This window comes from Echeneis naucrates, chromosome 5 (assembly GCF_900963305.1).
Source record: "Echeneis naucrates chromosome 5, fEcheNa1.1, whole genome shotgun sequence".
Taxonomy (NCBI): Eukaryota; Metazoa; Chordata; class Actinopteri; order Carangiformes; family Echeneidae; genus Echeneis; species Echeneis naucrates.
Genome location: NC_042515.1, coordinates 16,165,971 through 16,190,261, shown reverse-complemented (window position 1 = coordinate 16,190,261; position 24,291 = coordinate 16,165,971). Strand labels below are relative to the sequence as shown.

The 24,291-nt window shown below is 40.8% G+C and overlaps 2 protein-coding genes across 2 annotated transcripts; one reads left to right on the top strand and one right to left on the bottom strand.

The window, feature by feature from the left end:
• Positions 1-337: 337 nt before the first annotated feature.
• srpk1b (SRSF protein kinase 1b) lies at positions 338-18,183 on the top strand. Its single transcript, XM_029502314.1, has 16 exons — positions 338-389; positions 972-1,026; positions 10,045-10,172; positions 11,044-11,152; positions 11,451-11,538; positions 11,706-11,793; positions 12,977-13,083; positions 13,302-13,467; positions 14,037-14,062; positions 14,145-14,373; positions 14,513-14,938; positions 15,601-15,695; positions 15,816-15,923; positions 16,176-16,245; positions 16,447-16,539; positions 16,848-18,183. The coding sequence occupies exons 1-16, from the start codon at positions 377-379 to the stop codon at positions 17,030-17,032; spliced, it is 1,986 nt and encodes a 661-aa protein (XP_029358174.1). The 5' UTR covers positions 338-376; the 3' UTR covers positions 17,033-18,183.
• A 344-nt stretch (positions 18,184-18,527) lies between these two features.
• On the bottom strand, positions 18,528-22,399 carry lhfpl5a (LHFPL tetraspan subfamily member 5a). The gene is made up of 3 exons (XM_029502667.1): positions 21,851-22,399; positions 20,080-20,316; positions 18,528-18,823 (listed from the first exon to the last, which is right to left on the bottom strand). Exons 1-3 carry the CDS (start codon positions 22,251-22,253, stop codon positions 18,813-18,815), a joined length of 651 nt encoding a protein of 216 aa, XP_029358527.1. The 5' UTR covers positions 22,254-22,399; the 3' UTR covers positions 18,528-18,812.
• Positions 22,400-24,291: the final 1,892 nt, after the last annotated feature.

Here is a 24,291-nt window from a genome sequence, read left to right as displayed (position 1 = left end):
ATCTATTCCACATTGTCAGTTGCACAGGACTGGATGCTGGGTTTCACATGAACGTGAATGACACACACAGCACACTCCACAGATGCAGTCTGACCATGAGAACTGTTCAACTCTGTCTTAGCAAGTCAGTGTCTCACATCCCTGCTGCTCTGCATCTTCAAAGCAGCAGAAGAGAAAGGGGCTCTATCCTTGGTTAATAATTCTGTGTATTTCCCCCAAAGGTACCTCACACCTACCCTCAGCAGCCGACCCTCGCTACACACTCCGCCCCCTACACTTCATCCCACTCCATTGGGTTGTTCAATTTCCCGCATTTTAGAGTTTGGAAATTTCCGATTGGCCGTAAACGCAGCTCATCCTTTGACTGGTAACCAACATGGAAAGAAAAGGTAACGTTGCTAACTAAACCAAGACGCTTCTCGCTCCCAGCATGTGTAACACACACGGGTGTTTCTTCCTGAAGTTCATTTGAGCTGCTTATCGGCCGAAAGACTGTAAGCAGAGATGTTATAAGGAGTCAGGAAACAGTGGAGGAAAAGTAAAAGTGGACCATGTGTACGAGTGCTGACTGGAAGCTAGCTGTAGCCGTGAGACTAGCATCTGCTCGGGGAAAAAATACGCGCCCAAATGTCTTTCCAGACGATTATAAGAAGTAAAACACGTTGTCCCTGAAGTACAAACTGGTTTTCCGGGTCTAAAGGTGATGTGGAGGCACAATGTATGATACTGGCAGCAGAAAGCACCACGTTACAGTTAGCAGCTAACTTAGAGAGGCTCTTATTCTGTAGGGGCAACATACCGCCGAGGCCGGTTCACTTCAATATTCACACCACAACTCCCAGAGCTGCTAGCACGACATTCATTTGTTTGTTTAACACCTGCAGCTCGGGACACGTCACCTACCCTTTATTTCAATTAACGAAATGCCCATAAGGTGTGACAGGTTTTAAATGTTTCTCTCTGCTCATCAGTGCTCGCCATTCAGGCAAGGAAGAAGAGGACAAAGCCCAGAAAAGCCGGCAAAAAGTACGTATAAAAGCTCATTGCACTTTACTCTCACCACAATAACAACCAGGAGGGACACTGGTGAAACTGGCCAGCTTACATATTGTCTCAAAATCCCTGATTGGTCATCATCATCAAGGCAAAAGGAAACGATGAGCCATCGTGTTCTCCCACCTAACAGCTGTCTGTGTGTGTCAAGACAAATGCTTTATTAGGTGCAACATATAAGTGTTGTGTGCTTCGTTTTTATAAAAGGGGATGATGCAAATAACAACACAAGTGTTTGAAAGGAAAGTGACTTTGGACATGATGAATCCACAGTGAGTCTCTAAAGTGGACCGGAGCTCAGACTTAAAAGGGAATGTGTTGGGGATTAAATATGTGATGTCCATAAACTTAACGATAGTATTTAATTCTGACTTCTCAGACCAGACACTGATTTTACGGGTCTGTCTGGTAATTAAATTGGAAAAGTTGATATAACTGGCAAACTGACCTCACAAACCTTCAGATATGATGGGAAGCTAGATAGATGAGTAACAATTTACCTACTTTAATTACCACTTGAGAAAATTCAAATTGTCCAGCAGCTCACTAACATCTGTATTTTACGGCTGAGGCGTTAAACAGTTTGATAGTAGTGGGGGAAAAAAGATGTTTTGAACCCTTGAGTCCGGCCACGGAGTGAGATGAGAGTAGAGTTGCTGCTGTAGATGGGTCAGGGTTAAATTGCAGTAGTGGTTGATATTGTCAAAGGAGTCCTGTCATGTGACAGAACATCTGTCTCTCTGCAACAGTCCAGAGTGCAGACTCCTGCCAAACACAGCCCCATATTTTTTAACCAGCTTGTTTAGTCTCCATCTGTTCTACTGCTGCCCCAGTATTAATGCTGCCATTTCAGAATTAATTTGGAAATGATCATCTGTTTCTGAATCCTACAAAAAGCCAAGAATGGGTGTGCTGCATTGCGTGCTAAGTCCTATTTGCCAAGGCCAGGATGTGTTGTTTACCTGACTGGTAAGGCTGAACAAATAAATAATCACAAACCACTGCAAAAACTACTCATTGGAAATGGTGGTGCCACAATAGAAACGTTCAAGAAACTCAACATGTTGTCTGGCTGTGCACATCTGACAGGGCTGCACACCATTTTCTCCTGTTCTGTGTCCAACAACTTTTAAAACCAAAATATTGGTTTGCATTGACACCACAGGTGTGGTGTGCCATGCGGCACATTAACTGGCTTACTTGGATTATCATATTCTTATGGTTGTGGAAAGCCAAAATTGAATTTGCTTAATAGTCCAAGCCGACCAGCAATGTCAATTACGTGAAATGTGCTGGACTGTGCTAAAAAATTTCTGGAAATATCAGAAATTTGCAAATAAATGTAAATAAATTATAAATGTATACATTTAAAAGGAATCCAGACAATCAAACAAATTTCTGCTGCACCAGTCACTGTAGCATTAATCTGCTCTGCTGCCACTAAACTGTCACCAGCCACATAAAGCTAGTGTCACTTTTGAAAGTTTTCACCTCACAATCCATTTCTCCTCAAAGGAATTGCTCACAATCAGTTTATTGTTTAAATTTAGCTTTGTCACTCATTCATTCATTATTAATGAGCTGTTAAATTTGATCTCAGTATTGATAAAACGCATCATATTTTCATCCTTTGACATCCTTTGTCAGCATTTTCTGAAGTAAACTTTCACAGCTGCAGTTTCCCCTGCTTATTTTTTGCACAGCCATTTAAAGGATTTAATTATATTAATATAATAATTTTTGTCATCATTTGACTCAATTTTGTTCTTTCCTGTTGTCTAAGTGTATTTGTATTACAGTTGACATGCTTTGAGGATGTTAGTATGGATTCAATAAGTGGTTAATCACACTTGCATATAAGTTTTAACATGAGTTATTTGCCCAAAATGAAAATTTTCTGAAACAGTATAATCTAAAATCTAAAATTTTACAAAGTTAAGTACAGCAAGAGCGACGCTGTGCATTGTACATCAATTCAACCATCAGTGACCTCCAGGCAATTGTTGAGCATCCAAGCTGAAGTCAAGTCCTCCACTCTCTCTCCTTCTTACACTTGCACCCATCAAGCTTCTTCCCTCCCACTCTCATGTGTCAGTTGCTCTGTTGTGGCTGATGTGCAGAGAGGAGGCAGCAGCCACTGTTCATTTGAGGAGCCAGGGAGAGCATAGCAGACCTAGTTTCAGGTCACAGCAGTCTTAGCTGAGCTTTGAAGTGCCACTCGCCATTGCCAAGTTATCCTCAGTACAGACTCGTAGCATAGCCTCAGCTGTGGGTCATGTGGCTCCTGGACTGGATCTTCTCCATCAATACAGTTGTGGTGAAGCTAGCCAGCGGTCTCACATGCAAGTGAGTAGTGCTGCAGTTCCTTTATTTGTGTTTGAGAGTGATGGCAAGATGAAGGGAGAAAGATTTAAAAGTCATGTCCTGTCATGTCTGTACTGCTTGTTGAATGTGTGTAGATCAGATTCAGGGTTGTAGTGGTTTTGGCGTTTGTGTGCATGTGTATCACATGCCAATTTATAGAGCTTGGCGGACTAATTCATCACTGATTTAATTTTTTATCAAGAAGCAAATTTGACTTCAAGCTACCTGACTCCCTACTATGTGCTTTTCTTTGCATATGCCCAAGTGAGTGAGCGCAGAAGTGATGATGTTCTTGATGGGTCTTTGGGGGGCAAGGTTAGGGGTTCATCGCCCACTCCATTTTTCTCTTGAGCTTTCCAATTAGTTTTTGCATCAAGTCAGACATGAACCCACTTATTTCTTTCACTTTCTGTGCCCACAAATGCAGCTCTAGGAATGCACATGCTGTCAGGAGACTGAATAAGAAAAATCTGCGTTGCAGAGTATTTACCCGCGCAGTATTTACTAGCTCTGTGTTGTGTTTTGTATTTTGCTTTCATTTTCATCCCTCTTCTCTCCCAACCAAAGCTGCAGTTCATTACATAACCTATCAAATCTCTTAGCATCTGCAGTGCTCTCCAGCTCTCTGTCCCTCTATTTCTCTCCCTTGCTCGTTGTCCTTACCCTGCAGGTTAACTGCTATGCTTTATTCCCACCCCATCAGTGCTAGAATTACAGAAAGATGCATGTGTTTGTGTGCTTATTGTGAAGGGGAGATGGAGTTCTTTAGGTAAGGAAAATGTTGGATTTTGAGCTGATAATGCAGACAGGTTTGATGTTGTCAGTGTTAACTGGGAAAACCTGCAGTGGCTTAACTGATGCTGTAGTGTCCCCTGTGTAAGCGAGTGTCTCTCTTTATGATAAGTCATGCTGGCCCGTTTTATATATTAAACTGTGGTCATGGAAATCTCCTTATTCAATTCAATATATTCCGTTCCCTTCGGGAAAAAAAAAACCATACATGGAGACTTGTTTTCGGCAGGTGTATGCGTGCTAAAGAGAACATGCTGCAGCACGCTTACACTTTGTGTGCATTGCACCCTCAGTATGGTTACCTTGTGCTGCTGTTTCATTCTGCTGTCTGTGCACTTTGCATTGATTTTTTTTTTTTTGGGAAGGGGTATGTCTGTGGTGGGGGGGGGGGTGGGGGGTGTAAACTTTTTGGCTTCACTCCATCCAAGAGCTCTTTCTTCCTCTGTGCTCTGTTTATTTTGCACTTGAGTTCTGATAGGAATGGATGGGTGGAAGCAACACAGCCAAGAGAAACGAGGACACACTGACACACTCTGTCATGTCAGATGTGTGCACAAGAGTTCACTGTCAAGCCATGGTGGTTCTGTATTACATTTCATCCCTCAACAGCAGAATTAGTCAGGCCTTTAGGGAAATGTGGCCTGGACCTCACTTAGACTGCCCATTTATCAGGCAATTTGTGTGCAAGACACATTAGGCAGCAGGTAATAAAAGCTTTTAAGTGGTGTAAAAGTCTTACCAGGTTCCTGAAAGGAGGGACGATGTCAAATAGTCATTTGTGCAAAATGACAAAATGTTCTCTTCTACTATTTCATTCTCAGTCACATTATAAAGACACAATACTTGAACCACGGCTCAGTCTATGATTCTGTGGAAAAGGCAAATGTCTAATTTCAATCCCTAATTTAACTATCTGATTAGTTTTTTGAAAAAAGTCAAAAGCAACCATTCAGTAGGGAAAAATACTTTCCATCTGCAACTGAATAGGCCTTTTCCACAGCATGCATTTTGACTTGTCATTGCAGGAAAAGCATTGGTGTAATGAATGACATCGATGATGGTTCAGTTCTCTAAAGTTTTGCAGTAAGTCTTTACCATTAGCCAGCATGCAAAATGGTAAAGCCTTGAGACTGGCCCATTAAAAATTGAATTGAGCTGTTATTTGGTGTTGCAATTAAATGCCTGCTATGATAAATGTCTGTTGTGTAAATAACATAAATGTTAATTGTTCAAGAATATGACAGTATATATACAAGACAGTACAATGTCCCCTTCATAGGAGCTCTAAAAGAATCGCAGTAGTAGTATTTATTGAGAAAGGCAGAACGTAGAACAAACTCAAAAATCACATCAACACTTTTCGATTTGCCTTAACTGTTGCAGAACAATATGTGTGTGTGCGTGAGCAGAAGCAAAAGACAAAAAACAGAAAGTAAAGTAAGTAGCCTTAAAAAACTCAAAAATGGCTTTCATGTCATTTTCTGTCAGACATTCACACTGTCATGACCTCCTGATGGCAAAGGCAAGAAGGCTTTCTGGTTTTGAACGTGGCAAGATTGTTGAGCTGCATAAGCAAGGCCTCTCATAACCCATAAGGAGGGGGTGTCTGTGTGTCTGTGTGTGTGCACGTGCGTGCAAATATCTGATCAGGATTGGCTGCATTGAAAATCACAGAGGACAAACATGTTGGCTGAATGTTGAGAGAAGATCAACATGACCACTTAGCTCCACTTTTTAATTGCAGATTGGATTTAACTGTCTCAACACAAAACTATTTGTCATAGAGAAATTCATCTCTTAGATATAATCAGAGTAGAAGTTAAGTGATCAATGAAAAGATAAGGATTGGATTACTAAAGAGAATAAAATAAGTCTTAAGTTCATGCTACTGCGAGAGATCAAAATCCTATCAGAAAGTAATCAAAGGTGTTTCAAGGTAAAACTACATATTTTGGGGCAAAAATAATCTTTTGTTGAATAAATCAGCATATGGTGTAGATGCCATGAGTGAGAGAAGTGGGGAGCGTGGTGGAACACTTGGGAAAAGGCCCCCCTGGTGGTGAAGGGCCCTGAAGCATTGTCAATGTGCAGTTTAATTGGTCTGGGATCACCTGGACATTTCTAAGCAAAACACAATTGTGCAAGTAGTTCTTTAATATGGTATGATTTCTAATCTAATTATTTAATTTATATATCTTTAAAACACGACTGAGGTTGTGAAATACAGTAGCATCAAGGAACTTGCTCTCATAAACATTTTAAGGTAATAACAATGGACGTCCCATCAACACTGTTTCTGTGCAACAAATGTGTGATTGTTAAAATGGCAGGCATACAAGATGGTGATCGTGATGATGATAATGATGGACAGATGACGAGCTGAAAGAGGAATAGTGTTGTTTTGGTCAGATGAGAAGGAGGAGGATGTGGGGGCTGATGTCGTATCTCACCTGCAATGCAGTGCTAGGCTGCATCACCCAATCATGTCCCAGCTGTCAGTGAAGGGGCTGGGCCAAAGGCTGACGACAGCCAAGGAGAGTTCTGGGTCAGAGAGAGAGGGAGTGAATTTGTGAGAGGGAAAAGTGAGCGAGAGTCAGTGAGTGCACAGTGGTGTTCTGTGCTCCAGTGCTCAGCCTGCAGCAGAGATTAAATTCTTCTCTTCTAGCCCTACTTCTCCATCTCTCTGTTATCATCCTTCCCCACTCTGTCCCCCCCTCCTCCTTTCCTCTCCCATCTTCTCACTGTTTACCTTTTCCTATGCAATCTCTGATTTTTAGTTATCAACATTTATCACTCTTGCCTCCTCCACTTTTCACACTCCACCCTTCTTGCTCTTTCTCACATCATCCACACCCCCTCCTTTTTTTTTTTTTTTTTTTTAACTCCTGGCGGATGGAGTGAGAGGGTTACACCTATAAGTTCTATAAAGTCCTCCTTCCTGCATCACGTCCCATGGGCATCCGTGCGTCTTGCAGGTAAGAGCATGATGTGTGTGGGAAGGCGTGACAGCCATAGACAGCTGGAGGTTATCTTCAGAGGGTTAGTCCAGGTGTCATGAGTTTTGCAGATGTCCTTGAATTCTCCTAGTTGTTGCCCATGATCTAGTGTGGCGATCAGAGGGCATTGAACTCTCTCTTTTTACTGCAGCCAGAGGACAAAACATGCATGCACGATCTCAAAAAGCAACATCATCGGCTATGTTTTGGCATTCAATGTAGAAATCTTAGTGGGTTCAAGATAATTAATGTCATGCATATTTGCAAAATATTTATTTTCCTTTCAGTTAGACATTTGTCCCTCTAACTGCCACCAATCTCTCTCCTCATTTTATTTCTTTCTCTCCAGTCACTCAATATTGTGTTCATTATGGCAGCTGTATCTGAGAATGGTTGTCCTGGGATGGAAGGCCCTTCTGTTAGCAGGCACAACGTTTTTTTTTTGTTTTTGTTTTTTTTTTCATTCCTAGTTATCAAGAAATGTGGAAATTTGTGTAATATCAGTGATTGAAGTAATTCTACTCTTCTTTTGGTTCTCAATATTTGTCAGTTAAAAGTTTCAAATATTCTATTCATATTAATTTCAACTAGTTCTGCACCATCACCAGGTGGAAGTTCTTATAGATGGGAAGAGTCTGTGCATAGAAGTTACCCTTCCTTTTGTTCTGTAAGGTAAAAACATCATATTTTATATATTTGCAATTGAGCCAGTGTGAGTGGTTTTTCTCCTCACCTTATTTATTTTTTTTACTGATTTCATATCCAAATATGTAATTGACAAAATAACAGCCACACTGTTAATTATGGTTATCATCCCTCTAAAACTTGAATGTGTTAAGCATTTGAGATTCAGCAGGCAGGATGGTGACTGGAGAAACGTCTTTGAGGCTTTGGGGATGAGGCATTAAAAGAGATTAATGCAGATGGTGTTCTGTTTAAATGTTTTTCTTCAAGTAAAATTGTATTGCTTTTTGCCTTTTCCACAGCCTGTGTGGGCTGTCCAAGCCACAGTTACTGTCAAACCTAGAGAAAAACTGGAGGCAGCACATTCACTCTGAACAATAGTTAATGACGACATGAGATATAGCTTTAAAACGTATAATCATAATTCAGTTTTGATGTCTACTCACCTAAATGCTGTTGCCACACAGTGAGGTTGAGAAAAGTCTGAGCTCATATAGCAAAATTACTGCCCACTCCAGTGACACCCTTTGAAGATTTAAAAGAAAATTATCATGGCAGATGGGCGTAAATGTAGAAGCTTTATAACAGAATGAATAATAATGAAAATATTTTTGTCTCAGCCTTTTCTCTTAGGAGGATGCCTCCTACATTCATAGACCAGATATATCAGCTGGCAGATATCATGGGAAAATCTGTATTTAGTTTCAACTTGTTTGAATTTCCTTGCTGCATATCATCTAGTTTTTTTCCTCTCATATGCTGATATTGGTTTCTGCAGCAATAATACTGTGTGAGTCAGAGACTAATCGAGAAAAAAATAAGTCCCTGAATTTGATGATAACTTGAAAACACCCAGCCTGTTGTTGTCATGGGAAGCAGCACGCCTCTGATTTCAGCTCGACATCAAGAAACAGCAACAAACATCTGCGTTAATCAGGTAGCTAAATATGAAACAGCTTTCTCAGCATGGCTTTGCTAAGATACAGCCAAAATAATCCCTCCGGTTAGCTAGGCATGCTAATCCTAATGATTTAAGCACTGGTTGCAAGCACATCAAAGCAATCAAACTCATTTCATTTGCCTCCACCACAAAATTCGAATGATAAAAGCCACGATTGTTCCCAGAAAAAAAAAAATTCTGTGACAGTTTGAGGGAAGGTCAGGTGCTTAGACCCACTCATAGCACACAACTTCTTGCTTTAATCCTTTTCAGCACCATCATCAGTGTTTTCTGTTTACCTCAACAGAGTAAGCTGAAAAATCAGGTCTGAGTGTGCAGCACACAGAACCCATGTGCTTTGCATGCACAACCACTGTGCGTCTTTTTCAGGCATGAGTTGGTCTCAGGAAAAACTGTGTTGTTGGTGAGGGAAACATCTGTCTGCACTGCATGGAGAAGGAACATTTCTTTCTGGAAGCTCTGATCTTCGCTGTGCACTATGATTGTCTCTATGCAGCAATGTTGTCATTTTTTTATTTTGAATTGATAGTTCATTTGACAAGCTAAAATGACATTATCTGTTATTACAAAAAAAAAAACAAGACAACAAATTGATGTTTTGTTTAGTTTTTTTTATTTATAGGTACAACTTTTTTGTATGTATAAGGGACAAGGTTTGTTCTCCCCCAAAGCAATGTCCCCTCAAAAGTTTACATTATTACACCATTTCTATTTTTTATTTTTAAGCATGTGATCCTTTGTTTTGTGGTCATTTAACAATATAATGGGCTGACTAGCCAACAGTTTCTATATATACATAATTAAATACCGTATGTGCTTTTCATGGAAACAAACATGGTGTCTTGTAACTCTTGATATCTTGATTTAATTGATTTTAATATTTGATTCCACCATGTTCAGATTTACACAAAACCTACTCATTTAAACACTGGAATCAACGTCAGTTATTCAACAATACAGTAAATGTTTAATCACCATAAGTCCTGCTTGAAGGTGCTTCCTTTTTTGGTTTAGTTGTGATTCTCCAGCCTTAGTGGGTGGTTACGAAGAAAAATGTTTCACTTGTCTCTTTCCTCTTGTAGCCATTGAGTGCCACCATTGGCCTGTGGGTAATATCCTCCTCTCTTGTCAGTTTATACATTTTATCTCTCTCTTATGATCCATGTCTTTCTGTTTCCTGTTCCTGCTCCACAGACCAGAGCCTCATGGCCGTGGAGGCGGCTCCCAGCCAGGTCAGGCAGACTCTCCCCTCCCAGAGCAGGATGAAGAGATTCTGGGCTCTGATGATGATGAGCAGGAGGACCCAAATGACTACTGCAGGGGTAGGACTGCTCACTCTGGTCCACTCTTCAGATACACATGCACTTGTATATATCTAATAAACTAGATTTATCGTTTAACTTCATTGGTATAGGTTAGAACAAGGATTCCCAATCACTGTGCTGTGAAGGTGTGCCATTGAAGATTATCCAATTTCACATGATCAGGTTGGTACTGCATGCTTTATATGTACTCTAAGGCTTAGAGTACAGAGTGAAATTGGATAATCTTCCATGGCACACCTATGTGCTGCGGCACAGCGGTTGGGAATCACTGGATTAGGGGTCAGTATGCTAAGTCACAGTTCAGTATGTACCTCTGTTTTGAAACAACACTTTGGCACATTTCCAGTACAGAAAATAGATGGGGAAAAAAACCTAAAAAACACAATGTGATCTTGTTTGGAATTTATTGTCAAATTGAAAACATAAAACATTGAAAATATTAAACATAAAACAATTGCCTGAACAAAGGATGATTCATTTTAAATAAAAACATACCTGGCTCTAGGTAGGGAGAGAAAAACAAGAAATAAATATCAATTAAAGTGACATTAACTAAAATTTGTGTGGATAGCTGAAGCTCAGTGAGGCTGGTCTGTGCTACATAATAAACGAGGTTACTACGATCGCTCACCTGGAGGAAATGAGGAAGGGAGAGTAGTTCCTCTTTGCATTAGCGTGGTAATATTTTCGGTATGCTTGGGACATGTACTGTTACACCCCCTAATATTGAATATTGTTTTCATGTATTCCTGTATGGGATAATGGTTTCTTGAATTATCGTGTTGATCCCAGCTTGATATCAATGCATATATACAATGAGAATTTAAAATGAAGTTGTGTTGTCTGCATGCACACATGTACTCTCCAGGTGGATATCACCATGTGAAAATTGGAGATCTGTTCAACGGGAGATACCATGTGATCCGTAAGCTGGGCTGGGGACACTTCTCTACTGTGTGGCTGGCCTGGGACATTCAGTGAGTTGGCTCTACACCCTGACTTTGTGAAACTGAGACGGTCACATACAGCTAAGCAGAGGTCTTGAGTGAAGTGTGCTTTCATAATCACGTAATACTCTAAAATAGTGTTGGCTTGTCAAGCTGTAGAAGACATATACTGAGTGTATGAGTTGTATGACTTGGTATGATAGTTTACCACAAAGGTCTAGTACACTTTTTAGGTCAGTTATACATTTGCACATCATTGGAAGCTTAATATATGCAAATCCTGCAAGGTAATTTGTCATAATGAAACAATTTTGTGCATGTTTTTCAGGGAGAAACGCTTCGTTGCCATGAAAGTTGTCAAAAGTGCTGAGCATTATACTGAGACAGCTCTGGATGAGATCAAGCTTCTAAAATCTGTAAGGCACACAGTTACTGTATCATGTCATATTTATCTTCACCCTGGCTCACTTATATATATATATATATATATATATATGTGTGTGTGTGTGTGTGTGTGTGTGTGTGTGCGTGTGTGTGTGTGTGTGTGTGTGTAATATATGTATGTATGTATATTTTTCTACAGGTGAGAAACACAGACCCCAGTGACCCCAGCAGGGAAAAAGTGGTGCAGCTTCTTGATGACTTCAAAATTTCTGGCATGAATGGCACACGTATCCTCCTGGGGGATCTTGTTTGGCAACAACCCCTATGTGTTTTTTTTTTTTTTTTGTTTGTTTGTTTTTTTTAAACAGAGACAACAAAATTTACTATGACTAATATGGACCTTGATACACTGTTATTATATTTTTTGTTTATAAACTGCATTTTTCCTACATCTAATCAGTCAAACTTAATATAATTGTAATATATAATAATAGTTGTATTACAATATTAATTATATTACTGTCCACTTTTGAGCACTTACACAAGACATTGGTTTATAAAACCTGCCAAGTGACCATTTTATAGTGTTATGTACGTTATAGCATATACAAACTTGATCAAAATGGTGCATACTGACTAGTTTTACAACAGCGCCTGCTGGTTTTCTAGCTATCCTTCTGTGAAGGAAGGGAACAGCCGGAACTTATTACTCATCGTCTCTTCATTTTCTCTTCCCTGCTGCTGCTCTGGCAGTTTGATGACTTGGACTCTTTCCAGACCAAATAGCTACTTTAATGTTATACATACAATGTTAATATTTCAGGGCCTTGTGTAATATATTAATTTAGTTCATCCCTGTTACTTAAAAGGCCACATTTGTCTGCCCATTTTCAAAGATAAAAGGTCTCAGGCAGAATTCTACACATAATTACTGATTTGAAGTGCAAACATTAATGGTAGGGTGCTAGGCAGATAGTGCCAATCATCTGGCAGTTAAAATTCTTTTTATACAGCCCCAGATTCATGCTTTGTCCTTCTATTCCTTGTTCACAGATGTTCATCTGACACTGGACGAGTTCCACACTTTGGCCTCTCTTTTAAGTGTCGCAGTCTCTGATGCAGTGATAGTCTCTCCATCCAGTATACAGCTGCGTATTTGGGCAGCATGCCCAGGCATCCTCTAGAAACTGAACTTGATTGTTGTAGAGTGTAGAAAGCATGTTGACATAGCCTCAATGGTCATGGAGCTCAAAGGTTGTGCCTGGACACAGTATGGACAATATTCAGCGTCTATAAAAACCTGAGTCATTGAGTCTTTATAGACTCAATGTAAGAGAATGTGAACTATTTGGCCCCAGGTGAAGAAAATGTGTTTTTTGTGTGCATGATGAATTATACTGGATTGTGTCAAGCTAGGGTAGGATAAACTCCGAGTTGTTGAATTGTATCCTTGACTATGCATCTCTTCAGATGTTTGCATGGTGTTTGAGGTGTTGGGATATCACCTACTGAAATGGATCATCAAATCAAATTATCAAGGCCTGCCCCTGCCCTGTGTCAAAAGTATTATACACCAGGTAGTACACTGTAACACTAGTGGTCTATTGCTTATTTTTTCCTTTTGTGGGAATTATATGATTTCATATTTTGGTTTGGATGCTCAGTCAATCTCTGGACGGTACTATTAGAACACTGGTCTGACCAGAGAAGAGTAGGAATACAGGTGTGAGACACATGAATGAAGTATTTATTCTACACAGTTTTAAGATGACAATGTGTCTGTGCTGTACTGCAGGTGCTGCAGGGATTAGACTACCTGCACACCAGGTGTAAGATCATCCACACTGACATCAAACCAGAGAATATTCTGCTGACTGTCAATGAGCCCTACATCAAGAAAATGGCAGCAGAAGCTACACAGTGGCAGAAGACCGGCATTGCACCTCCCTCGGGTTCTGCAGGTCACAACTTTTCCTCTCCTAAGCTCTCCACAGACTTATCCCACAGATATGATGTTCAAACCACAACTTCTATGGTTTGATCTGCATGATGCTGACTACCAAGGTTTACTGTGTGGATTTTTCAGTAGTACTAGTGCATTTTAGTCATTAATGTGTTGCTCATGTGTTAGTTCGGTGCAAATGTGAGTTATCATCAGATGTATGGATTTTACAAAATGTGACACAATTTAAATAGATTCTATTAATTAATTGGAATTGATTCCACAACTGCATTTCAAGAGCCACACTGAAATAAGATCATTTTTGACCAGTGTGTGTGTGTGGTGCAAGCATTGAGAAACACAAGAGTTTTACCTTAAGAGTGTAGAAGTGTCATGTGTATAAGTTGCCACTTGGTCAGAGGACTCCTGCAAGGCAAAGCGTTGCTGCAAAGGCAGTCTATTAGTACAGGTTGTTGAGCATAAACACAGCAGCCTGAACTGAATACTAATTGTTGAATAGCAAATAATATGCCGCACATGTTGTTCACCAATGTACCCCATATGATTTTTGTTTCCTCTGTCCTACAGTGAGTACAGCTCCTCCACCTAAACCCGTAAGTTATGTTTTTAAACTAGACTAAATTATTAGACAAATTATTTGGGTACGGTCAACCTGCAAACTCTCCTCCTGTCCAGATGGCCAAAATGTCCAAGAACAAAAAGAAGAAGATGAAGAAGAAGCAAAAGAAGCAGGCAGAGCTGCTAGAGAAGAGGATTCAGGAGATGGAGGGAGGAGCAACACCTGACGGAGGTGAAGAGGAAGATGACGAAGAGACAACAACGGAAACCACTGAAGATACAACTTCTTCTGCCACCCTGTCCATGTCTGCCACACTGCAAGACATTGCTATCCACGCTATCACAGGTAAACATTTAGATCATTGTCTGCATTCAGTTAGAGGACAGTGGCCAACTCTTTCAGCATGTTTTTTTGTATGTTTTGTTTTCTTTACATCAAAAGTGGCGTCAATTAAACAAATAATCTGCACTCCTTTCTGTCACAGAGACAACTCCTGATGAGCAGTTTCAGCAGATGGCAGAAGTAAATGAGCAAAGGCAGGATGCAGCTGAAGAGGAAAATGGAATGGAAGTAAATTACAACGGCCACACTCCCACACTGGATGGCGAGGCTGAGCTGGAGAGCCAGGTACATGGGACCAAGCAGTCAAAAGAGGAGCAGGAGGATCAACAGAATGCCAACGAACAAGAAAACCACACAGAAGCCAATGACGCATTAAGTGACAAAGAAGAGCATCAAACCTGTAATGGTTCAGCTGGGGAACCAGATACCAAACAGCAGCAGCCTGCCGTCATCAGCCCAGACTCTGTCCCTGTAGAGCTAAAGGAGGGTGCAAGGGAGGAGAAGAAGGAGGAGATGGATACTCAAGGAGATGCCAAAAAAGCAGAAGAAGAGGACAACAGTCAGAATGGTTGGTTAAGCTTTGTTTCTGTTTGTAGATGTAGTATATGACTTCATACTGACAGATTTGTATAAATTATTATTGAAGTCCATAAGGATACTTTCTTATTACCTAAAATGCTCAGTAACTGCTTATAGTTTTGTTCATTCATTCATCTTCTGCTGCTTATCTGTTTCTGGGTCACGGGGGTGCTGGAGCCCAGCTCACATTTGGTGAGGGTGGGGTCTGCCAGTCCATCACAGGGCCAACACACAAGAGACAGACAACCACTCATACTCTCACTCAGACCTATAGACAATTTAGAGTACAAATTAACCCAAACATGATATCTTTGGAATGTGGGAGGAAACATGCAAACTCCACACAGAAATGCCCCTGGCTGGGAACCGAACCCGCGACCTTGATGTTGGGCAACAGCCTGTGGTTAACTATGCTGCTGTGATACCATATTGTTTTCTATATAACATCTATATTTTTAAGGACCCGTTACTACATTAAACAGCACAAAGGTACTGAGGAACAGTCAGAATTTATTTTAATGGGAACTTTAATGCAACCTGCATGGCAGCAAGGAAAGTATTTTTTTTTGTCTGCCGTGTCTAATTCTTATTTTTGCCCTTTTTCTTTTTGTCTCCCTCCTTTGTCCCTCTCTGCTCTCCTCTCTTTAACAGGAGCAGCAGGCAATATGTTAGTAAACCCCCTGGAGCCTCTCAATGCTGACAAGCTACAGGTTAAAATTGCTGATCTTGGCAATGCCTGCTGGGTGGTGAGTGAAAATATATGAGCACTTTTTTGTATTGAACGAAAGACCCTTTTTGGATTCTGTAGAGTTTCCCCTTGCTTTAAATTGGATTCTTTCTGCTCAGTTTCTCTCTTGTTTTTACAGCATAAACATTTTACAGACGACATTCAGACAAGGCAGTATCGTTCTCTTGAGGTGCTGATTGGAGCTGGCTACAGCACCCCAGCAGACATATGGAGCACAGCCTGCATGGTAAAACAGACACTAAAAATAAAACTAACTGTAACATATTCCAACTCTTTTAGTCAAGTTCAGCTTTGCTCAAGAGAAGATTTTTTCTATTCTTTTGGAACTATTGGTGAATTGGGAGATGGGAAACACTCCTTAAAATAAAAGCACAAGACACTTTGACTTTGACAGCTACTTGCATTGACTTATTTTGTGCATGTGTGTGGGTGAGTGTGCATACATGGACACACATTTTCCTATTTTGTTTTTCTTCAGGCCTTTGAACTTGCTACTGGAGACTATCTGTTTGAACCGCACTCTGGTGAAGAATACTCCAGAGATGAAGGTAATTATCTGCTTTCCAAAAGATGCCTGTAGCCAAAATGTTTATCAGGGTTCAATTTGAAATTAATTACAGTGCGGACGGGCAAATTTAATATGAATGCTAGATTGATCTGATGAAACCCACAGTGAGAAGTCCAACCTTTTGTGACAATGGTGACTATTTACTCGGTCCATTAATGTTTGTTTCTCCGGATCCTTGTAGACCACATAGCTCTGATCATCGAACTGCTAGGTAAAGTTCCTCGAAAGCTGATCTTGGCAGGCAAATACTCCAAGGAGTTTTTCACCAAGAAAGGTAAAAGCACCTGCCTTGCCACCAGCTGCCTGCCTTAGCTAAATCCAGCACATCTTTAAAACATGCTCTAATATTTGTTGCAAATGCTGCTAACTCAAACACAGGGCCTGAAGGCTCAAGGGAGCAGCCATCTGCTCAGATTGAGGGCAGAACTTGGAAAAAAAATATTCATTGCCACAATTACGAGTTCACAGTAATGATGCAGCGGATTTACACTCTTAAAAATTTCTTTTTTTTTTTTTGGTCCATATAAATATACCTCCAATTGTGGCATTGCGGCTATGATAATGATCAAGATTTTCTCACAGGTGACCTGCGACACATCACCAAGCTGAAACCATGGGGTCTGTTTGACGTCTTGGTCGAAAAGTATGAGTGGTCCAAAGAGGAGGCCCACTCCTTCAGCAGCTTCCTCCTGCCCATGCTGGACCTGGTGCCTGAAAGGAGGGCCACAGCAGCCCAGTGCCTCTCCCATCCATGGCTTGCATCCTAAAGACCACTCTTGCACACTGCCATCTTTATGTTGTGAAAGCGTTTGAAGGTTTGAAGTTACTGAGGTTAAAATCATCCAATAAAAAACACACACATTCATGTCTGCAACAGCCTGAAACTGCATTGTGCCTGCATCTTGCTGTCCTGGCTCCCTGAGGCTGCCTACACACACCTGCAAACATCTAAACAATGGAAAGAGACTTCAGCTGAGTCTTTGTCTTGTTATGGATTACACTGGTTACAGAAGGAACTCACGGTGTTCTGCCTATATTCCTGGCTCTCTTTTAACTTGCTGCATTGTGCTTACCAACTTTCCTTTCTCTTTTCTCCTGAATACTGCTCTTTTTCTGCACCACGTTACTCTGTATACTTTTATCAAAAGGTAATGGTCTTTGAAAATTGAACTTGAATAAAAATGCAGAAGGCAGGGTGTTAACAAATACTGCCGTCAAAATCACGTTATCATTTAAATAACTGACTACCCAAATCCAGTCGTTTGCCAGTAATTATAGTATCAGTGCCAACATTTGCCTTTGGCCGTTAACTATGTGCAAAGTGAATAGAATTAATAACTGTGTAATGCTAACAGGCATGAAGGTTGCCTTTTGCTGAAAACCTTTATGCATGTGTACACAAACAGCAGTTCAGGATGAGGATGCATTTGCACATGCAATGTAATCAGAAAAACAACGTCTCTGACTTCATGCTTGACTTGGGGAAAGACAACCTGCCAAATCCTGTTTCATAACTCGATTTTCTCCATATACCGTGGTCAGTTTTAACAGTCCGACCGTGAATTCACATCCGTGTACAGCACATGGCACCAAAGAGTTGGCCTTTAATCTTACCCTCTGCAGCATTAGCTTGGCACAGTTTCTGGAGCAGACTCAACTGTGAAGACTGACGGCAGAAACTATGAGGTTTGAGCTGGATTTTTTTGTACACTTTTTAGAAATGTCTTGAGGAACGAAGGTGATTTTTCAGCTGTATGAAAGTCATGGAGGTGTTTGATGGAAGATAATAAATATAAATGCTGTAATAATGCTCTGAGTCCCCTCAAAAACATTTTGCTTATTTTTCTACAAAATCTCTAGTTCATGTCTCCTTCCTTTGTCATTTTTTCTGAAGGTAATAAGAATAAACATTTTTCAAAATCTACCGGCATTGCTTTTGTTTCATGCATAAGCACTGTTGTGAGGGTCAATTTATGATTCCAGGACACAGATTTATGTCAACGTGTATCCACAGACATCTAAAAGCAAGTTATGTGTGGCACATTCGTAGCAAATGACCATTACAGCTACAGAATTATGTAACATTATTATTGTCGAGGGGGCGAGGTTAAAAGTAATATCCTGATGAAAAGGTTTATTTAAATTTTGATGTGCTGGATGAGTCAAAATAGCCAACATTTTTTGTTGGCTATTAAACTGAACACAAGATCATCATAAACATTAAACATTGTTTACACAAAGTAAACATTTATATTTCAGCATTACAGGTGTTTTTATACTGTAGCAGAGAAAGAAATTAATTTAAGCATCTTTATATGCATCTAAATTATTTTGAAAATCCACATCATTGAAATTATTTTACCCAAAACCAGTAGACAAAAGTTCCAAGAGCTAGAGAGCAGCAGCGACTCCGTCCACCGCTTTGAATGTCTGTTAATGGGCAGTTTTAATGAATTCCTGTAGTGTTGATGCATGCATGATGTTTTTATCCCCAGGCTCAGCAGCACTCCCCTGCTCGTCGCTGATTCCACTTCTCCCCATGGGCATCTACGCATTATCTGTAGATGAGATAAGCAGCATTAATGAAAAGATGAGGGGAAACCCATTGGTGTCAAATTTTATGAACAAATATTCTCTACATGGTATGGGAAGGTAAGGGTTTTAGCATTGTTAATGTCTGGCCTGAATCATTTTAAAGCAATCCATTTCATGTTTGATGAGAGATTTTGATCAAAACTAAGTGTCGACTTAACTGAGTAAATTAAATTAGTATTTGTGTTGCAGGAAAACAGAGTTTTGCTTTTGCTCACTGATATTTATGTCAAGGGGCCCTGAATATCTGTGGGGAGGATGACAGCTGTGTTTTCTTCTTTCTTTTTTCCAAACCTCTGTTCATTCATTCATCTTCAACCGCTTATCTGTTTCCAGGTCTCTGGGTGCTGGAGCCAATCCCAGCTCACACTGGTTGAGGGCGGGGTCACCAGTCCATCACAGGACCAACAACCACTCAGTCTCACTCAGACCTACGGAGTCACCAGTTAACCCAAACATGATGCCTTTGGATGGTGGGAGGAAACCCACACAGGCACAGGGCAAACATGCAAACTCCACACAGAAAGAGTCCTTGAACTTTCAAGGACCCCTGGCTATTCACTTTAAACCTTCCTCTTTTATATTTAACCTCAAATTACAAACAACTACTTATGTATGTATGTGTATGGTAGGATCATGGACCACAGACCAAAGCAGTCTGGACTGGGTGATGTGCCAACACTATTTCTGACCCACAAGTCACTTTTAATGCAGACCTTGGTGACCTGAAATAGATTTTGGCATCCATGGGTAGCTAGTGCAGGCCAATGAGCAATGGACTGACATTAGGCCTTATAGCAATTAAGACCTGCTATAAGGCCTAATTTTTCTCAACTTGTCAAGTGCAAAGTGGCAAAAGTGGGAGACAGATTTAATGAATAAGGTCAGCTGGCAGATGGCCAGGAGGAAATTTCAGCCTCAGAGAGGTTTAATTGAAGGTGGCATTCCTTAATCCATGTGGATATATAAGAGAGACAGACTGCGTGGTTGTTTGGCAAGTACGCAGACACAGGTCATCTGTAGAGCAGTGACATGAGAAGGTAACTGGATCCAAGGAGGTTGTTAATATGCAAAAAGAAGGGATCCCACTACTGAGCTTAGGGGTGCTCCCCTGGGGAGGGAAGGAGATAAGGTGCACCCAGTGAAAAAGATGACCTCACTTTGCCTGAGAGGCCTGTGTCAGAGAGATTTTTCTCTCTTTACCCTCCCTCCATCTAAATACCTTTCTCTTCAACCTGGAAGTCCTCGGGCAGCAGCTTGTCCTGCCGGCTGCCCAGGCTGAAGGCCAGGAAGGAGAGGGTGAGGGAGTCCATGATGCTGATGATGGCCAGGATGTAGGCCCAGCGCACGGTGCAATTGCCCAAGGTGTATTTGTCAGTCCGTTGGCCACACATGCGCTTCACCTCCTCTGAATCCCAGCCATCAGGATAGATCATACAGCCAATCACCATGCATGTGCCTAAGAGGGAAGGAAGGTGGTTTGGTGCTTTATTCCTGAAAAAGCCACCAGAAAGATTTACATACAAAACACGCATGGGTAAAAACAAGTTGGATAGCAACTGTTTATATCTCCAGTCCAGTGTACTGATCCATTGCTGACCTTAAAGGCAGACAGCCTTGTCTAGGAAAGTCTCTTCTGTATGTCAACTATCAGGTGACCAGGTGAAACATTAGCGCACGCACGCACACACATACACACACTTAGCTTTTATTTTTTGAGCCTCACTCTGATTCTCTTCTTAACAGGAAGAATTTCAACCTGCTACTTCTTTTCACCTTACTATCATATCCAAATGTCAGCTGTTGAAACAGCTTGGACTTCTGGACAGCATAGATGTGAAGTGAGTTAGCTTCCCAACAATTCCCTCATATTCAGTATCTAAGCCAACACAACATCCTATTGGCAAAACATCTGAAAAACACTGAAAATATATTTTACCCTCGGCACATATCTTAATCAAAATCTGTGTTGGTACAGTTATCTGTTAGTACATCTGCTATATACTTGCAGACAGTGCATTCCCCAGACCTTCACTATCAGAGCTAAATGCTGAAACACAACCCTTAACACAGCCCTAACCAAAACCTAATTCGAATGCTATTCCTCAGGACAAGTCCTCACTCAAACAGAGACCAAAAATATCCCGTATCACAAGGTCCAAAAAAGATAAGACCCACACACATTGAACGTCAGGTATGTTGAGCATGAAGAGAAGGTGTAGCAGTACAGCTGGAGGTTAATCTCATTACGTGTAACATTACAGGCTTGTTCTCCCTCTGAAGCTACATCTGTTCTCGGGCTGCTCCATGTTTTGTGTTGATGGTGTATGCTTGGTTTTTATTTAGACATGGCCTTTAATAGATATCCTGGTCCACCCACAATTATTCAAAACCATATTTATGCTTGATCTTGTTACTGCTTGTGTACACTTGTATTTCTACATGAGGCCCAAATGGAAAAATAATAACAATATCCAGTTACAGTAAGTCAGTATATTTCTTGAACCAGATGATTTATTTATTCTTGAGACTTAACAGGAAATATTATTTTACTTTTTCATAGTGAGAAAGAGTTTTGCTGTACTTTCTAAAGATTTGAGTGTGGACATCTGTACCATGGTGTGCTTTTAAGTGCTTTTAAGTAAATATCATATATTCATCATACACATAGATACAACATTGTCTGCTAGACCAAATAACGTTTGACTGCCTTTTATGTGCAAAATTAGTCAAATGGCTGATTAAACTAATATAGTGGACTTCATTTTGTGTGTGTTTGTCTGTTTTTTATCTATTTATTTATTCTTATTGGGTTTTTGGACTTCTGTTCTCTCTTATGTATGAAACAGCTGACATGGACCACAATATGGGACCTAACAGGCCAAGTTGACGCATTTAAGTTCTGAGAGAAAGTACGTGTTTTCGTGTGACTGACATAAATGGTTACTTCCCTCTCCTCAGCCTTTGTTAACCTTTGACCCCTCCCTGCTCACTGGAGGCCAGCTGCATCCAGGCGCAGATCTTGTACACGCTGCCGGCGTTGCAGAAGAAGAAGAGGCTGAAGCAGACGATGCTGCCGACCACCAGCAGCATGGAGATGCCTACGAAAAACATGGCCGTCTTGAAGGCGCCGGACGGGATGGAGCCGAAGTCCAGCGCGCTCCCTTTGCAGGTGAGCTCCGAGGTGAGCGCGTTCCCGATGCAGTAGTGGAAGAGTCCGAAGTATCCGGCCTGGGGGGTGTTCACGCTGTCCCCGATCCAGTACGGCTGGATGAACACCACCACGGTGATGACGGCGAAGGTGATGGTGAAGACGGTCCACAGGACGCCCATGGCCCGCGCGTTCCTGACGTAGTTGGTGTGGTAGATCTTAGCGGCCTCCTGGGCGGGCAGCATGGCGGGATCCGAGACCTGCTTTCAAAGGGTGAGTGGGTTTATGTGTTTCTTTCTTTTTTTTTTTTTTTTCTAATTCCTCTGTGCGCCTGTTGAAGAGTGAGCACGTTTAAAAAAATATCCACCCATCCATCAGATTGTAGCAGTAGTTGTTCTGTTGTGTCCAAAGTGTGTGTCCGGGTGGAAACACACCTGTGGGGAGGATGCTCCACCTGTCACCGCCCTCAGAGGGAGGGGGCTCTGTGTGTGTGTGTGTGTGTTTCAGCAGTGATCAATGATTCATGGTCAACAGATCTGCAGAATAGAGTGACAGATGGCCAGCTACTCTGTTCCCCTTTCACTCTTCAGGCCATGAGCTTCTTCATCACTTTCATCTTTTACCTGATTTTCTTCTCCTTCTTTCTTTTCATTTTAAGTATGAAAACTGAGAAACACCCATCAGCCCAAACCCACAGTGAGATCCCCTGTCAGACTGATGAGACAAAGTCTACAATGTAAGTTCATTGATAGGAGGCTTCATCGGTCTGAGTTAGTCAGATCAGCAGGGGATCTTTTAAACTTTAAACTAGAATTAAAAGGAAATTCCCTCCTAGTCCTCCAGCAGCCCATCACAGCATGGAAACACAGAGGGAATTTATAGAAACGGTGCTCTTGTTCTTTGCCTCAGCTAAAACCCTGCAGCTTACCAACCTTATCTCAACACCAGAAGGCATTTCTGCACAAATTAAAAAACTGGACATTTGAGAATTGATTTGAGATCAATATGAAAGAGATGAATATGTCCTTAAAGTGAAAAGTATTATACAGACGTAAAGAGACCTGATTATAAAACCTGTTCAATACTGCTGTGAAATCTTATTAGTGCCTCAGGCTAATAATCCTTTAGAGAAAAACAGGAGAATTAACTTGAGTTGCAGACTTAAATAACCTATTTGTATGTTCCACAGTTAAACGCTAGGTGGAGCACCAGACTAACTTCAACAGCACAGGCTGTCTGTCACACCACTTTTTAACTGGCCCAATTGGAACCCTACACCTCCACCCAAAAGGACAAATGTTTTATAGTTATACTCCATAAAATGTTTGTGAGTGTGTGGATTTGTCTTCGAAACATTAATTTATTAATAAACTGCAATACCAGATGATCTGAGAGATTCATGACATGACAACAAATTGCCATATAACAAATTTGAAACTTATCTTTAAAAGGATCGGTAGATTAAATAGCACAATAAGACTTTGTAAGATAACACATGCATTTATAGTGAAGAGGACAATCTATTGTCTTTATTTTTTCTGATGTTGTATCTTAAGCTGTTGTTTGTATGAAACAGTACTTGTTATATTCTGTTCAAAATCATGATCCTCAACATTGACCATAAAATTGCTCATCTCATGACTACATCCATCCAAAGCACGTGAAATATGTTTATGGCCCTAAATTTCACTCACAAGCTTCAAGTGAAGTTGTGTTATGTGTAGTGTAACTCACTCCTTTGTCACATAATGTTTCTCCAAGCTTGTTTCATCTGTGTGTTCTCAGTACTGGCTCTGATACTGCTGCACTGCGACAACATGTAAATATACTGGCTAAAAGAAGCCCTTTAACACGTCCAGTGCTGTCATGTTTGACATATTGGTCGCTTTCAGAACTTAACAAACGATATCTAGAGGTACAAAGGACTTTGCTCAATGAATGATGGGTGAGTTGACTTTGAATTTGCGGTGTTTGCTCACTCCTCAGTTCCAGTTAATATTTCCTTTTGGTTTTGATCATTCAGTGACACCGATATATTAGAGAGGATGATAAATAGATCTGCAGTGGTTGGTGTGTGTGTGTCTGCCCTTGTGCATACAAGTGTGGCCACAGCCATGTCAGTGCACTTAGCTTTATTAAGTGATACTGCCCTGGTGTGAGAGGAAGGCTGTTTATAATCAAGTTAGTTGGGAGCAGCAATCCAATTTTCAGATGCAGAATTGAGTGAGATTTCACATATGTGTTTGTGTGTATGTGTGAAATTGTGTGTATCTGACAATATTT

Coding starts and splice junctions, on each gene's coding strand:
- srpk1b (XM_029502314.1), top strand. Junction 11,153..11,450: donor TGGCTGGCCTGGGACATTCA/GTGAGTTGGCTC, acceptor CATGTTTTTCAG/GGAGAAACGCTTCGTTGCCA. Junction 11,539..11,705: donor AGATCAAGCTTCTAAAATCT/GTAAGGCACACA, acceptor ATTTTTCTACAG/GTGAGAAACACAGACCCCAG.
- lhfpl5a (XM_029502667.1), bottom strand. CDS start 22,253: ATGCTGCCCGCCCAGGAGGCCGCTAAGATCTACCACACCAACTACGTC. Junction 20,317..21,850: donor CTGGATGCAGCTGGCCTCCA/GTGAGCAGGGAG, acceptor CTTCCCTCTTAG/GCACATGCATGGTGATTGGC.